General features: G+C 44.3%; 1 protein-coding gene across 1 annotated transcript in view; it reads right to left on the reverse strand.

The window, feature by feature from the left end:
- The window catches only part of MCCC2 (methylcrotonoyl-CoA carboxylase 2 (beta)), a 71339-nt gene extending 59258 nt beyond the window's left edge, over positions 1–12081 (reverse strand). The window contains exons 1-3 of the mRNA XM_011959297.1: positions 11803–12081; positions 6286–6352; positions 2012–2096 (exon numbers count right to left, since the gene is read on the reverse strand). Of these exons, the coding sequence (XP_011814687.1) occupies positions 2012–2096; positions 6286–6352; positions 11803–11931 (281 nt within the window). The 5' untranslated portion in view covers positions 11932–12081. The remainder of the gene's footprint in view (positions 1–2011; positions 2097–6285; positions 6353–11802) is intronic.
- Between the last annotated feature and the right edge of the window lie 5304 nt (positions 12082–17385).

The raw sequence follows: 17385 nt of genomic DNA on the forward strand, positions 1-17385 counted from the left end.
AACATGGTGAAACCCCGTCTCTACTAAAAATAAAAATAAAATAAAAATAAAAATAAAATAAAATAAATTAGCCAGGCATGTTGGCACCTGCCTATAATCCCAGCTACTCGGGAGGCTGAGGTAGGAGAATCACCAGAATCCAGAAGGCAGAAGGCAGAGGTTTCAGTGAGCCGAGATGGCACCACTGTACTCCAGCCTGGGCAACAGAGCAAGACTCCATCTCAAAAAATTAATTAATTAATTAATTAAATAATAAAAATAAAAATCCTTTCCAAGTGCCAGGCTCTCTTCTAAGGGCTTTAGAAACACTCACTTACAGCATGGCGTGGTGGCTCATGCCTGTAATCCCGGCACTTTGGGAGGCCGAGGCAGGCAGATCATGAGGTCAAGAGATTGAGACCATCCTGGTCAACATAGTGAAAACCCGTCCCTACTAAAAATACAGAAATTAGCTGGGCATGGTGGTGCGCACCTGTAATCCAGCTACTTGGGAGGCTGAGGCAGGAGAATTGCTTGAACCCGGGAGGTGGAGGTTGCAGTGAACTAAGATCGTGACACTGCACTCCAGCCTGGCGACAGAGTGAGCCTCCGTCTCAAAAAAAAACAAAAAAACAAAAAAACACTCACTCATGTCCTCCTTAGAACCACCTTCTGAGATGGATCCTATTGTGACCCTGGTTTACTGATGAGGAAACTGAAACACACAGAGATGAAGTCACTTGTCTAAGGTTACACAGTAAGTAAGTGGCAGAGCCAGGAGCTTCACAAGTAATCTTGCTCCAGGGGCCAGGCTCTTAACCACTAGTCTGCCTCTCACTTACTTACATGGTCAAGATACATTAGGAGGGAAAAAAGAGAGTTGGCTACAAAACAGCACATTTAGCATGATTTCATTTTTGTTTTTTAAAAATGTAGGTGTCTGGTATATATATGCATACAGATGGCCTGGAAGGATAATATACTAGGTGTTAACAGTGTTGTCTCCAGGTTGGATGTGTGTGTACATGTCAGGAGAAAAAACACTTTGGGAGTTTTCACTTACCCCTCTCTCCCCCTTGTACCCCATATCCAATCCTTCAGGAAATCCTGTTGGGTTGGCTGTGTCTTCACAATACATCCAGAACCCTGCACTCCTACCACCACCACTACCACCACCCTAGGCCGAGTCCCTATCACGTCTCCCTCAAATCCCTGCAATTGCCCTCTAACTGGTCACAGGGCTTCCACCCTTGCTGCTCCGTCTGCTCACAACACAGCAGCCAGAATCACTCTTTTAAGCTGTCAGATCATAATCATCTCCTGTTCAAAACCCTACAATAGCTCCCCATTTCTCCCATGGTGAAAACCAAAACCTTTACAATAACCCACAAGGCCATACAAGATCTGACCCATCTCCTACTCCTCTCCCCTCCCTCCCTCCACCACAACCACCCCAGCCTTCTGGCTGCCCCTTGAGCATACCAGCATTATCTGGCACACTCCTACCTCAGGGCCTTTGCACTGGCCGTTCCCTCTGCCTAAAACACTCTTTCCCCTGAGAGTTACAAAGCTCTCTCTCTCTCTCCTCTTTCAAATCTTTGCTCAGACATCACCTTCTCAATGAGGCCTACCTTGGCACCACCCCTTAAAACTGCAACTTGCCCCTTATCTTCCTCTCCTTTACTCTGGGCTACCTTTTCTTTTTCTCACAATATTTATCACTTACTAACACACTACAGAAGTTACAATCTTTACTGTTGTTTTCTGTCTCCCTTTGCTATGATGCAAACTCCAGTAGGGCAAAGATCTGCATCTGTTTTGGTCACTGATGTGTCACTAGTACCTGACACAGAGTAGGCTCTCAATAAACACATCAACACATAGTGCTTGACACATAGTAGGCTCTCAATAAACACATGTTCCTGAATCTTACAATAAGAACTAGAATTCAAAATAACTGATTTACAAGACTGTCTAATAAAGTACCATAGAACAGAGAACACTCTGAGTCAGTACTTGGCTATATACACACCCTGGGTCTATGAGACTGTCAATTCTTTCTCTGGGCAATAGTTTTCCTCTTGATATGTGAAGTGCTCGGGCTTTCTCACCACCACCTATGATAAAAACATGATTAGATTAGATTAGATTGACATGATAAAAAGGTCTCAACTTAATGCTTAAACGTAATACTTAATCCAAAATATAGCACTTTTTAAAAGTTCAACATATCCTCTGAGAAAAGGCTAATCATTCACTCAACTCACAAGTTGCCAATTTTCTGAAGTAATTATAAAAACTGGTATTAAAAAAAAATCAATCTATCCCTGACTGTAGAGTATATACTAGAGTCTATGTTCTGAATTCACTAGTAGTTATTTAAATTACAGAGTATTTTCTCCGCAGCTCACATATTACAAATATTGCCTCATCTCCGCCACATTTATTACATACATGCTATGATAGATCTGGAAAATTCCTATCTTCATTTGTACCAGGTAAAAATATAATTTTAGAGATTACTTCCATGATAAGTGCAGTAAATTTACCTAAAGAAGACATTAGTGATCTGTAAATTTTTAGGCTTGCAACTGGGCGAGTTGAACACTTTAGCAATTTAAAAGTCCCCTTACTTGACTCAGAGATTGTCTTCAGTGCTTTTCAACATTGCTCACATCATGACAGACAAAGAAAATTATAACTGAAGAGCCCACTGGGGTATTCTTGGGAATATCTATAACCCATTCTCGGCAAACCAAGGTAATGGAGCAAGAACAGAAGTATCAAATTGTACCTTTAATAATGAAAAATTAGTTTATTTTTATTGGTGCCCAAGAATTTCATCTTAATATAGTCTTTGTCTAATGAAATGTTCAGCTATTTCAGAAAGTTATTTCTTTGTTTATTTAGGCAGGAAAATAATTTCAAACATCTTCCACGTAGGATTTCTTTTTTTTTTTTTTTTGAGACAAAATTTACTCTGTCATCCAGGCTGGAGTGCTGTGGTGCCATCATGACTCACCACAGCTTTGAACTCCTAAACTCAAGTGATCCTCTCACCTCAGGCTTCCCAGCAGCTAGGACTACAGGTAGTCCCAGCTAAATTTTTGTGATGAGGTCTCACTATGTTGCCCAGGCTGGTTTCAAACACCTGGTTTCATGCAATTCTCCTGCCTTGACCTCCCAAAGTGCTGGGATTACAGGCATGAGCCACTGCACACAGCCTTTCTTTGTTTTGACACAGGGTCTTGCTTGGTCATCGAGGCTGGAGTGCAGTGGCGTGGTCACAGCTCACTGTAACCTCAAGATCAGACTCAAGCAGCCTTTCTGCCTCAGCCTCCCAAAGTGTTAGGATTATAAGTATGGGCCACCACACCCGGCTATGACCTTATTTTTCAAACCTGGACTCTGCTATACCCGAAAGGAATTTTTTCTTCCCTGAAGAGATACATAGCATATTTTTAAGATTAAATCTGCCTTTAGGTTGCCAAGAAAATTGTATCACATGTCTAATCTTTTAAAATGAAAATACTTCTGGGAGGGAAAGACAGACTTCTGTATAAGATAGTGTGAGTTAAGCCAAATTGCTTTTCTCTTTTCTCCAACTACTGGCTGAGTCCCTGCTGAGGTGTGTTGAGGGGAGGGGGAGGGAGGGACGAAGAGGTTACACAGGGCCAAGGAAGCTTTAGGGAATTATATATTCATTATTTTGATTGCCCAGATGGTTTCATGGGTGTATACACATGTCAAAACTCATCAAATTGCACACTTTAAATAACAGTTTACTGTATGTCAATTATATGTCAATAATCCTGTTTAACTGGTAGACAAAATTATTTGTACACAAAACTCCCACAACGTGCAATTTACTCATGTAACAAACCTGCAAATGTATCCCCAAACCTAAAATAAAAGTTGGAAAGAAAAACAAAATACATATTAAAGGAAAAATGACCTAAGGCACTGCAAGGAAATCCAGATCTGGGTGAAGGTCTTTGGAGAATCAGCGAAAGTGCCCACTAAGGGGCGAGCCGGAGAGGGGAGAAGAGGAGGGCAGGGGTGACAGAGAGGTATGATAAGACACACTGAAAAAAAAAAAAAGACTTAACACTGGGCGCGATGGGTCATGCCTGTAATCCCAGCACTTTGGGAGGCTGAGGTAGGCAGATCACTTGAGGTCAGGAGTTTGAGACCAGCCTGGACAACATGGTGAAACCCCATCCTACTAAAACTACGAAAAATTAGCCAGGTTGTGGTGGTGCATGCCTGTAGTCCCAGCTACTCGGGAGGCTGAGGCAAGAGAATCAGTTGAACCCAGGAGGCCAAGGTTGTAGCAAGCCGAGATCACACCATTACACTCCAGCCTTAGCGACAGAACAAGACTCCATCTCAGTAAAGAAAAAAAAAAAAAAAAGGCTTAAGACAACATCATTCTTTAGCAATTCTGCCTAGAGTGGTGCCTTACAATTTGGAGCAGCTGGTGAATTCAGGTTTTATTAGGAAGAACCAGAAAGAGGGTTATTCCTGATGCAGGCTCACAGAGCACATAATTAAGCTACCCTGACATTTAATTCTTGGCAAAACTGTGAAGGCCAAGTTTGTCCTTTCCCCCTTCTCCCTACCTCCTTCCCCAGGGAGTCTGGCTCAGTCCTCTACCCTCCTGTGGCCACCAGCCTTCACCAAGGTTCCTCAGCACTCACTATCCCCAGAAGGCACCCAATGCCACAGGACTCCTCACCCTTCCATTGAGTCAAACCCACCATCTTTTTTTTTTTTTTTTTGAGACAGAGTTTTGCTCCGTCACCCAGGCTGGAGTGCAATGGCACCATCTTGGCTCACTGCAACCTCCGCCTCCCAGGTTCAAACAATTCTCCTGCCTCAGCCTCCTGAGTAGCTGGGATTACAAGCACGTGCCACCACACTGGCTAATTTTGTATTTCTAGTAGAGACAGGGTTTCACCATGTTGGTCAGGCTGGTCTCGAACTCCTGACCTCATGTTATCCGCCTGCCTCGGCCTCCCAAAGTGCTGGGATTACAGGTGTGAGCCACCATGCCTGGCCCCAAAACCCACCACCTTAATGTCTAAGGGGCATAGTGGGTTCACCAAATCAAATTCTCAAAATGGACATAACGATTGAGTTATCGCCCCTAACAAAACACGTTTTCATTTCAGCAAGAGCTTGAATTCTTTTTCTGGAGACAACACCTTAATCTAAAATGGCTTCAAAAGTATGAATTCCACAGCTGCGTATGGGGCACATGTATAGTCTCAGCTACTTGAGAGGCTGAGGCAAGAAGATCACTTGAGCTCCCGACTTCGAGTCCAGCCAGAGCAACAGACTGAGGAGACCTTGTCTCTAAATAAACAAGTAAATAAGCAATTCTAGACCATACTTTCCAAATCCAGTCTTCTTCACTATTTTCATACTCCTGAGATCTAGTATTTAAACTACTCCACTCTAAATGTACAATTTTACTTTAAAGGTATTATATATTAAGTATTATATACTTGTTGATAAAAGTTATCTGAAACAGTCAATCAAATATGAAGAATTCTTTCCATCTGAGATTCAGCACTTAGGGAAGAAATATTAAACACCTACTAAGAAATCACTGGCCAGGTGTGGTGGCTCACACCTGTAATCCCAGCACTTTGGGAGGCCAAGACGGGAGGATCGCTTGAGCCAGGGGTTTGAGGCCAGCCTGGCAATAGAGCAAGAACTCATCTCTTAAAAAAATAATAATAATAAAATTTTAAAATTAATTATTTATTCATTAAATTTATGAATTTAAATCTTTAATTCCCCCCCCAAAGTGGTAGTATTCTATGAAGAGAAACTGGCCAAGTAATACAAAAAATAAAATTAAATGCCTGCATACCAACAAATGCAGAGTCTTAAGAGTCAAAAGCTCAGCCAGGAGTGGTGGCTCACGTCTATAACTGCAGCACTTTGGGAGGCCAAGGCAGATGGATTACTTGACATCAGGAGTTCCAGACCAGCCTGGCCAACATGGTGAAACCTTGTCTCTATTTTAAAAATACAAAAATTAGACGGGCATGGTGGCAGGCACCTGTAATCCCAACTACTTGGGAGGCCGAGGCAGAAGAATTGCTTGAACCTAGGATGCGGAGGTTGCAGAAAGCTGAGATGGCACCACTGCACTCCAGCCTGGGCAACGGAGCAAGACTCCATCTCAAAAAAAAAAAGTCAAAAGTTTAATTCCAGTCGTTTTTCCCAAAACCAATAACTATTTTAGGACATCTTAAGTAAAGGCACAAACTGAGGAATAAATGCTGTGTTTACCTAGTTTTATATGCTCCACTCGTTCATGGAGCTGATTTACTAGTGCTTTCATCTGCTCGTAGTTCTCCTAAAACAGAAATAGAGGAGAGGGGAGAGAGAAATATTAGAAAGCAATTCCTTTTGACCAAAATAAAGGTAAAAAAAAAAAAAAAAAACACAGTGTTCTATGCCAAGTCTGTGTGGCCGCCACACTGGGCCACCCCTATCCGTGGCAGCCACACTGGGCCACTGGATCTTATGGAAAAGATTCACCCCTGCCTGTCTTGTTCAAGCTCTTCTTCACCACCCCACTTGTCCATCTCTCCAAATATTACCCCTCTGTAAGCCTAATTCATGTTTTATCTCATCTTCAACTCTACTTCTGGCCACTCCTACTCAGTTTAACATCTTTCTTCCTTAAACACCTTCTGAACTTAAATTGATCTCTATTTGTTTTCCTATTTTAAGGAATATAAACTTTTTGAAGGTTAGAATACCATCTTATTTTTCCTGTCCAGTCAGTCACTATCTGAGATTCCAACCAATGCTTGCTTACTGACAAAGTAAAGTTGTAAAAACAAATCCCAGAGGGAAACAAAGGCTCCTATTTTTATTTTTAATTTTGTGTTTTTATTTTTGGGGGCAGAGTCTCACTCTGTTGCCCAGGCTGGAGTGCAATGGTGCAATCTTGGCTCACTGCAACCTCCACCTCCTGAGATCAAGCAATTCTCCTGCCTGAGCCTCCTAAGTAGCTGGGACTACAGGTGTGTGCCACCACACCCAGCTAATTATTATATTTTTAATAGAGACTGAGTGTCACTATGTTGGCCAGGCTGATCTTGAACTCCTGACCTCAAGTGATTCGCCCACCTTGGCCTCCCAAAGTGCTGGGATTACAGGTGTGAGCCACCGCACCTGGCCAGGGATCCTATTTTGTGTTTTAAAAAGAATAGGCTGGATGTGGTGGCTCACACATGTAATCCCAGAGCTTTGGGAGGCAGAGGCAGGAGCATCACTTAAGCCCAGGAGTTCAAGACCAGCCTGAGTGACACAGGGAGACTTCCATCTCTACAAAAAGAATAAAAATAAAAATAATAAAAATTTAAAAATTATCTAGGCATGGTGGTGTGTCCCAGCGACTTGGCCAACTGAGGTGGAAGGATCTCTTGAGCTCAGGCGTTTGAAACTACAGTGAACTAGGATCGTGCCATTGTACTCCAGCCTGGGTGACAGAGTAAGACTGTTTCAAATAAATAAATAAATTACTAAAAAAGAACAAACTCGGCCAGCCGTGGTGGCTCACACCTGTAAGCTCAACACTTTAGAAGGCCGAGGCAGGCAGATCACCTAAGGTCCGGAGTTCGAGACCAGCCTGACCAACATGGAGAAAACCCATCTCTACTAAAAATACAAAATTAGCTGGGCGTGGTGGCACATGCCTGTAATCCCAGCTACTCGGGAGGCTGAGTCAGGAGAATCACTTGAACCTGGGAGGCGGAGGTTGCGGTGAGCCAAGATCATGCCATCGCACTCCAGCCTGGGCAACGAGCGAAACTCCATCTCAAAAAAAAAAAAAAAAGAACAAAACTCTATGCTGGTATGTATTCAGAAATTTTCTAGGTACTACATAAGGAAATATTGACAGTGAGAAGTAGAAAAGAGGTAGAGGGACTAACTTTTAACCTTTCTGTATTTTTAAATTTTCTTTGGTTAGCATATTACTTTCGAACAATACTTCACTAGCTAATTACCTTTGAAATTCAGACTTTGGCCCACTAATACATTTTGCTCCCCATGTATTAGTATCTCTAGTTATTTAGTTCCTTCTATTTGACAGAACACTAAGCAACTTCCTAACTGTTCAAACTTAGATGAATATTCAGTCTACAGTATATCTCCATTATTTCCTATTTTCTACAGCTCCAAGAGCTCTGGGGGTCATGATTTCTGCTACATTCTCTTGCTCTGCAAAATCCAGAAAATAAAAAACAAAGAAGTAGCACGGTATTAGGGAAAGAACCAGTTGGAGCTAACACATATATACAGAAATTGTCACCCTACTACAGCAGAAAAAAGTAACTTTTCTCAAGTGCACAGGGAACATTCTCCAAGAAAAACTACATGTCATGCCACAAAACAAATTTTAATAAATTTTAAAAGATTGAAATCACACAAAGTATCCTTTTTTTTGTTGGTTTTTTTTGTTTGTTTGTTGTTTTGTTTTGTTTTGAGACGGAATCTGGCTCTGTCATCCAGGCTGGAGTACAGTAGCACAGTCTCGGCTCACTGCAACCTCCGCCTCCCGGGTTCAAGCGACTCTCCTGACTCACCCTCCCAAGTAGCTGGGATTACAGGTGTGCGCCACCACACTCAGCTAATTTTTTTTATTTTTTAGTGGAGACAGGGTTTCACCATGTTGGCCAGGCTGGTCTAGAACTCCTGACCTCAAGCGATCCACCAGCCTCAGCCTTCCAAAGCGTTAGGATTGCAGGCTTGAGCCACCGCGCCTGGCCCAAAGTATCCTTTCAATTGCAATGGAATGAAACTAGAAATCAATGGCAGAAGGATGACTGGAAAATTCACAAATATATGGAAATTAAACAACGTACTCTTATACAACCAGTGGGTCAAAGAGGAATAGCAGTCACCCACTGAAGCTGACATTTGCCTCTACAGACTGGGCAACATCTGTGCCAGACTCAGCCCATCAGACTTAAATCACAGAAGAGCCAGTACTGGCTACAGTTCACCTCCCAGGCAGGCAATCCTTTGTCAACCAACCTAGCCTCCTTAGGATGAGGCTCACTACAAGAGGCAGTGTAGTTTAGTGGCAAAACTAAGTTCAACTTTTAGTTTCCCTACTTAATGATACTAACATTTGGCAAATCTTGATCTCTCAGGGCCCCAAGTTTGTGTGTGTGTGTGTGTGTGTTTAATCACCTACAAAACAACAGTTTCTACAACCTAGTGATTTTCTTGTGAAGCTGAGCAACCACAGAAGTTAGTGCCTGACAGTCATAATGAATTGGAGCCGAGCCACTGACAAGTCCCCACCCCATCTTTTCAACCATAGAACCCACTTAGGTAGAGCTGGGTGAGTGAGAAGCATTATAGAGCAACAGTTAAGACCCTGGACTCAAGAGTTATGAACCAGACCACCTGGCTTCAAATTCAGGCTCTGTGTTATCTCAGACAAATAACTTGGACGCTATATACCACAGTTTTCCCATCTATAAAACAGAAATAACAATTGTACCTACTACACAGGATCATTATGATAAATAGATGAGTAAAACCATATAAAGCTTTTAGAAAAATGATGGGAACACTGTAACATTTCTGCCATTATTATTACTTATTATAGTTGCTGTTATTTGTAATCAGGAAACACAGCTAAACTGGATCATTCATCCCATTCTCCCCCACCCTCAGGGACTTGCTTTGTCTAATATGAGCACATATGAATTTCATCACATGCCAGCAAGAACTTTAAATCCAATTTGTGTTCAGCCTGTTGTTTCTGTGCCTTCGGCCATGAGAAGGGCACGTTTAATTCAGGGCTGCTCTTCAGCCCCAGTCCAGGAATGGGAAGACACGTGGAGCAGACCTGAACCTACCCTGCAGTGGAACAGTCACAGCAGCTGCTAACTAACCAAAGGCCACCAACACCAGTGAAAGATTAAGAAACAAAACAAAAACAAGTGAGAGACTAATATTTGCTGTCGTGAGCTACTGAGATTTTTTGATTGTTTGTTACAAAGCACAACCTAGCAAAACGTGAGTCATACAAAACCCATCACCAAAGTCTTCTTTGTATTAATGGCAGTTCCACCTACCTAAATACTCTGCTCAGTTGGAAAACTCCCAAGTCATCCATTTTCCCCTTCCACTCAGTTATTAACTCTACAGTCTTTGCTCCTCAGGTATCTATGCCCCCCTCCTACATACAATTCTAACTTTGACTCCATCTCAAGACTCAACTCTCCACTGTCACCTAGGTCTAGTTCTTTCCCTACATCAATCCATCCTCCACATTGCCACCACACTGATGATTCTACCATATCCATAGGATCATGCCACTTATCTACTTAAATATTTTAATGGACAACCTGCAAAACAGAATCTAAATGTGGCTTTTGCATGCAAGATCCTCCACTATCTGGCCCCATAATCAATCAATCCCATCACCAGACACTGTTCCATGAATTCCATGCCCTAGACATGGAATTCAAGTCCTCACACCAGATATACACTTTCATAACTCAGTACCTATGTTCTCGTAACTCTCTTGGTTTGTACAGTCTTGCCTTCCATCCTGCACCCTGAACTTGGCCAGCTCTTACCCAAGATTCATCTCACCTCTTACTTCCTACCTGTAGCTTTCTGTAACCACCTTCTCAAGCTTTAGACAACCCTTCTCACGCTGTACCACAGTTACCTGCTTTCTTGTCCATATTCCCTACAAAATTATTAGTTCCATTCCTACACATCTATACCAAATATCTAAAATAGTGCCTGGACCACAATAACCACTTAATAATTCTGAATTAAACATTCTGTCCTGACAAATAATTGTGTGTTGTTTGCACTATTTAGAGGTTATCTGTATAGGCTTAGAAATCGTGGGAACAGAATGAAATTTTCCAGCTCTGATATTTCACAAGTTTTGAGTTTTTTGGCCTTATATTGGATGCCTCCTAATTCCAAGAAAAGTCACTCAAAGATACTGTGGAATATTTTCTATTAACATAACCAACTTTTTTTTTTTTGAGACAGAGTTTCGCTCTTGTTGCCCAGGCTGGAGTGCAATGGCATAATCTCAGCTCACTGCAACCTCCGCCTCCCGAGTTCAGGCAATTCTCCTGCCTCAGCCTCCCAAGTAGCTGGGATTACAGGCACGCGCCACCACGCCCTGCTAGTTTTTGTATTTTTAGTAAAGACTGGGTTTCACCACGTTGGCTAGGCTGGTCTCGAACTCCTGACCTCAGGTAATCCACCCGCCACGGCCTCCCAAAGTGCTGGGATTACAGGTGTGAACCACCGGGCCTGTCCATTATAACCAACTTTTAAACCCAAATTTAAAAGTTGTAATTTTTTAATTCAGGGCTATGTGTAATTCAGGGCTGTATGTAAGCACAGCGCCACTGGTTGGGCTGCTCTAGGCCAGTGGTTCCCAAAGCTGGCTGCCCAAAGTCCCTTAAGGACTTCACTAACAACGTAAACACCGCGACTCCACCTGAGACCCACAAGGTCCAGAGTGGGCGTGGGGCTCAGGCAGCTATTCAACGAGCTCCCCAGGTGACAATTCTAAACCAGGCTTTACGAACCACTGATTTCAAAGACACAAAGTACAGGGCCAGCTCTAAAAGTGAACTAAACTTTCTTTTATCTGTTAGGCTTTTCTTCTTTAAACTTCAGGCGCGTCACAGAATCGACTGTGGCTCCGGACAAGAGAGCAGCAGTTATTGAAGCCTGCCCCTCCTCCACTTGCTTCCTAGCCTGGCACCGGCGGCCAGGCCACCGGGGCGCTCAGCCTACCTGGTAGAGGGCAGAGCCCACGTCCGGCTGCGTGCCCAGCGAGGCCACCGAGTCCCCGTGATAGGCGCGCAGCCCGGCGGGATAAGCGCGAGTACACGGCCGCAGGATTAACCTCAGGGCGGCCCACATGGCGGCGGGCACCGAGAGAGCGAGAAAGCGGCCCTTGCTGGCCGGGAGCCGGCACTTTCCACTGCCGCTTGCCTGGCTGAGACTGCGGCTGGATTTGCGTACTGGCAGCCCCAGAGAAGGCCTCTCTGATTCTCAGGCCTGCCCCCACACGTGCCTAAGCTCGCCGCCCGCGATTGGTCAGGCCGTGCCACGCCCCCTGACCCAGCCAATAAGGGACAAAGCTTCAGCCCCGCGAGGTCGCGTCTAGTCCCCAGCGCAAGAGAGCGGGTCTCCGGGGCGGAGCGACCCTCACGTGGCCAACTGGGTCCCCCGAAGCGGTGCGGGGCTGAAAGAGCTGAGGTTGGGCTTGGATTGGGGTTGTGTTGAAACAGGGATAGATAATATCACAATAGTGACTGTACCTGAGGCTGAAGAATAGGGTCTGGAGGAAGGGAACCTAAGTCTGTCTCACGCTGACTTCCTAGAGCTAAACTCAAAGGAAAACCCTAACTTGCCATGCCTAAGTAACAAAAGCACCAAAGGCTACTCCCTTTGCAAACCCCACACCTTTTCCGCAGGGCAGACAGGAAACTGGCTGTCCCGGACAAATCAGACTTACTACTGGTAGAGTCTTCCTTTGCAACTTTGTAACTTAACTCCAGCCTCTGAATGGTTGCTGTCCACAACCAATCAGACTGACTGAGGGGTCCAGTCTTCGTTTGCATAGAAGTATAACTTTGTAACTTCACCCTAGTCTCTGATTGCTTGCTTTTTGCAACCAATCAGGTTTGAGGTGAGCATAAAATGGCCAATAGGAAACTTCTAGTAGGTAGGTCTTCTAGTAGGTCCAATCTTCTTGGACCCAAGAAGATCCTGTATCTGGGCCCTTGAGCTCTGCTGCTTCCACTCCCACATTGGAGTGTACTTTCGTTTTCAGTAAATCCCTGCTTTCGTTCTTTCGTTGCCTCGTTCTTTCTTTGGTTTGCTGGGTGTTTTGTCCAATTCTTTGTTCAAAACGCCAAGAACCTGGACAACTTGGCAGTCACAACCCTTTACCAGTGACACACCAACAACATGGGTGAATCGCACCTAACACGTGCTTGCGTACAGCACAACAAGCCTGTTGTCCTTTCGCTGGAGACCTTAAAATTCTTCTGATTATTTTTGCTATGTAGTTATTTTTCTTTACTTTTTACTTTTATTTCACTTTTTTGAGACAGGACCTCACTCTGTCGCCCAGGCTGCCATGCAGTAGCACAATCACAGCTCGCTGAATCCTCGACCTCCCACCTCAGCCTCTCGAGTAGCCAGGACTACAGGTTTGTGCCACCAAGCCTGGCTAATTTTTTATTTTTGTAGGGGTTTCACCATGTTGGCCATGCTGGGTCTTGAACTCCTGGATTCAAGTGATCCGCCCACCACAGCCTCCCACTCTGGGCACTATGTAGTGAAGATTGTGGACATCATAAAAATTAAAACACTCTATACAAAATGCCTTGAACTTAAGGTTTTTCTTTCACATATTTATTGAGCACTTACTACTTCTACTCCATCGGTTGCTTAGCGGGACAGAGTAAAGGGGGAGAATGGGGTAGAGAAAGGGTGCGTCTACACCTGGAGGTAAACTTAGTTTCAGAATTCAAGGTACTTATAAGAAAATAATACAAATGGCCACATGATTTCTTGCTGGAGTGTGTAGGACAGACATTAAAGGAACAGAATGCAATTGGGAAAGGGTTGCAGCTGAGCCTTGCAGAAGCATTGAGAGTGGACTGAGCCGTGAACATGGCCAGGCTTTGTGCAAATGGAGGAGAGCATCAGCTAAACTGCAAAGGTATGATTTACACTGTGCTTGCCTCCCATGGTCAACAGAAAAAAAGGCCAGTAAAAACTGACTTTTCATATGTATCAGGGTACCAGAAGAGAGTGTTTGATATTTTAATTGCCACGCTTTATTTTTCTCTAAATAGTTCTTCAATAATGCAAAGTACAATCACCACCTGAAGACAGAAAAGACACAACAGGATATGATTTCCTTGCTTTCTTTAAAGGTCATACGTGTTTCGGCTGGGTGCAGTGGCTCACACCTGTAATCCTAGCATTTTGGGAGGCCGAGGCAGGTAGATCACCTGAGATCAGGAGTTCAAGACCGGCTTGGCCAACATGGTGGAACCCCGTTTCTACTAACAATACAAACATTAGCCGGGCATAGTGGCACATGCCTGTAATCCCAGCTACCTGGGAGGCTAAGGCAGGAGAATCGCTGAACCTGAGAGGCAGAGGCTGCAGTAAGACGACATGGCACCACTGCACTCCAGCCTGGGTGACAGAGCAAAACCCTGTCAAAAAAAAAAAAAAAGTCATACATGTTTCTTATTTCTTGTAACTTTTGTCACAAGAAGCTCTTTGGAAATGTATAATGTTCCCAGAACAGCTAAGTAGAAAAATGCAAAAGGTGAAGTGTAAGTGCACAGAAGGCACAAGCAAAGTCACCTAGCATCTGTTAGTGTCCAGTGTCTCTCTATCCCACTATTGAGATTACAGGGAACATAATCTTTGCCATCTCTGATTTTTTAAAAGAATGTTTTATTGAGGCCAGGAACTTGAAACTAGGCTAGGCAACATAGTGAGCCCATGTCTCTGAAAAATAAAAATAGCCATGCATAAGTGGCATGTGCCTGTAGTCCTAGCCACTTGGAGGGTGAGGTGGGAGAATCACTTGAGTCCAAGAGTTTGAGGCTGCAGTGGGCCATGATCCTGCGAGGCACTTCATCCTGAGTAACAGAGCTAGACCCTGTCTCTAAAAAACAACAAAAATAAAATAAAATAATGTTTTTCTTTTATTTATTTATTTTGAGACAGAATCTCGCTCTGTTGCCCAGGCTGGAGTGCAGTGGTGTGATCTTGGCTCACTGCAAGCTCCGCCTCCCGGGTTCACACCATTCTCCTGCCTCAGCCTCCTGAGTAGCTGGGACGACTACAAGTGCCCACCACCACGTCTGGCTAATTTTTTGTATTTTTAGTAGAGACAGGGTTTCACCGTGTTAGCCAAGATGGTCTCGATTTCCTGACCTCATGATCCGCCCACCTCAGCCTCCCAAAGTGCTGGGATTACAGGTGTGAGCCACCGCGCCCGGCCAAAATAATGTTTTATATAATAAAAATAAGAGAATGAATTGAAGAATGTAACCTCCAGGGCTAATCTCTGCAGCCTGGTGCGCTGCCTTTCATCTCACCCTCATTTCCTTCCTATGCATTGCTCATTCACATTGGCTGCCATCTTCCACATGCTCTCCTTCCTTTATACGCACCGTTCCCTCTGCCCAGGGCATCTTCCTACGACCAAACTTGTCCGTTCCATCTTCTCCACCTGGTGAGCCCATACACATCCTTTAGGACTTGGCTCAGGAATCTCCTCCTCCAGAAGCCCTCCCTGACCCCACCTCATTACCTCTTTCTCCCTTAAACAGGCCTCTATTGTGGCTCGGGTCAGCACTTGTTGTTAGGGCTCATTTAGTTTCTCCAACTTGGGGTCTTGTTAGTGTCATCATCTATAGCCTATGCTGGGCGTATTACAGATGCTAAATTTGTTGAATGAATACATAAAAAATAACTGCTCTGGAATCAGAGCAAGGAGACTTTCCAGGACACCTAAGGGAGGGTTATTTAAAGGCTAGGCAAGAAACTGGGAGGTCAGGATGGGCAGTTAGACCTGGCAGGCTCTCCTTTGCTATCAAGTCTCTTCTGTAGAAACTTGATGACCTTGCCTGGGACATCACATGGTATTACTTTGGTTGTACTCTATTGAATTCAAGGAGAGGGGACATAGACCCCACCACTCAACGGGAGGAGTGTCAAGGCCACTTGTAGAGAAGATGAGAGACATTGTGTGACTATCTTTGGAAAACATGACTGACACTCAGGCACATACACTTGCATTTATATATTTATCCTGATCCAACCTTGTATTTGTTTTCCTTGGCATTACAATCCATTTCCATATTCCCTAACTCTTGCCAATACAAATTGGCAAGAAACTGTCTCTTTCTGGGCCATGTTCAGGGCTTATTGGTTTGCAATGGAATAACTAATAACTTCTGTTAAGATTCAGAGGCAAGGAGGCATGGTAGGATCAGTCCATCACCAGAACTGGCATCAGCTCATAAGGCAAGTGCCCCAGATGAAGTGACTGAGTGACTTTTACACAGGTAAAGGCTGGTTGGGAATGGGGAGTGGATATGAGAGTAGGTTGCCTCTACCTCTGAGAAAGGCTCAAGGGAATTTGGGCATTTGAGAGTCTGGGTCTTGACCACATCTGCCCAAATGTGTCCATCCTATTTCTCAGCTTTCCATTCCTTCCTGTGTAGTGTCCTTATATCATATTATACCTTTCATTGACCCTTCAGCTCCCGTCTTGTCAAGTCCTGGCTTGATCCTCAGCCAAACTACCCTGTATCTATGAAGATATTAGACTCCGAGCCGTGGTAAAGGCTTTTTTACTTTTCACTATTATAAGAATCTACTCAAGGTAAATAAAATTAGGTATGCATATAAAACCTTGAACAAAAATATTTATAACAGCTTTATTTGTAATAGACAAAATCTCTAAACAACCCAAATGTCCATTAACAGGTGAATGAATAAGCAAATTATGGTAAATCCATATGACACAATACTGCCTACAATAAAAACAATGTAGGAAATGGTAGTTCACAACTACAATCCCAGCTACTTGGAAGGCTGAGGCCCTTCAGCCCAGGAGTTCAAGACCAGCCTGGGCAACATAGCCAGGCCTTACTCTTAAAAAATTAGCCGGTGGTGCCCAAGACGGCCTCAGGATAGGAACAGCTCCAGCCTCCAGCTCCCAGTGTGAGCAACACAGAAGATGAGTGGTTTCTGCATTTTCAACTGAGATACCAGGTTCATCTCACTGGGTCGTGTCAAACAGTTGGCACTGGTCCGTAGGTGCAGCCCAACCAGCGAGAGCTGAAACAGAGTGAGGCATCGCAACACCTAGGAAGCGCAAGGGGGAAGGGAATTCCTTTTCCTAGCCAAAGGAAATTGAGACACACAACACCTGGAAAATCAGGTAATGCACACCCTAATAATACTGCACTTTACCAAGGGTCTTAGCAAACAGCACACCAGGAGATTATATCCCACACCTGGCCCAGAGGATCCCACGCCCACGGAGCCTCCCTCATTGCTAGCACAGCAGTCTGAGATCTAACTACAAGGCGGCAACAAGCCTGGAGGAGGGGCGGCCGCCATTGCTGAGGCTTAAGTAGGTAAACAAAGCTGCAGGGAAGCTCAAATTGGGTGGAGCTCAGCACAGCTCAAGGAGACCTGCCTGCCTCTGTAGACTCCCCCTCTGGGGATGGGGTATAGCTAAACAAAAAGCAGCAGAAACTTCAGGAGAGGACAATGTCCCTATCTGACAGCTTTGAAGAGAGCAGTGGATCTCCCAGCACGGAG

This window comes from Colobus angolensis, unplaced genomic scaffold (genome assembly GCF_000951035.1).
Source record: "Colobus angolensis palliatus isolate OR3802 unplaced genomic scaffold, Cang.pa_1.0 Scaffold49, whole genome shotgun sequence".
Taxonomy (NCBI): domain Eukaryota; kingdom Metazoa; phylum Chordata; class Mammalia; order Primates; family Cercopithecidae; genus Colobus; species Colobus angolensis.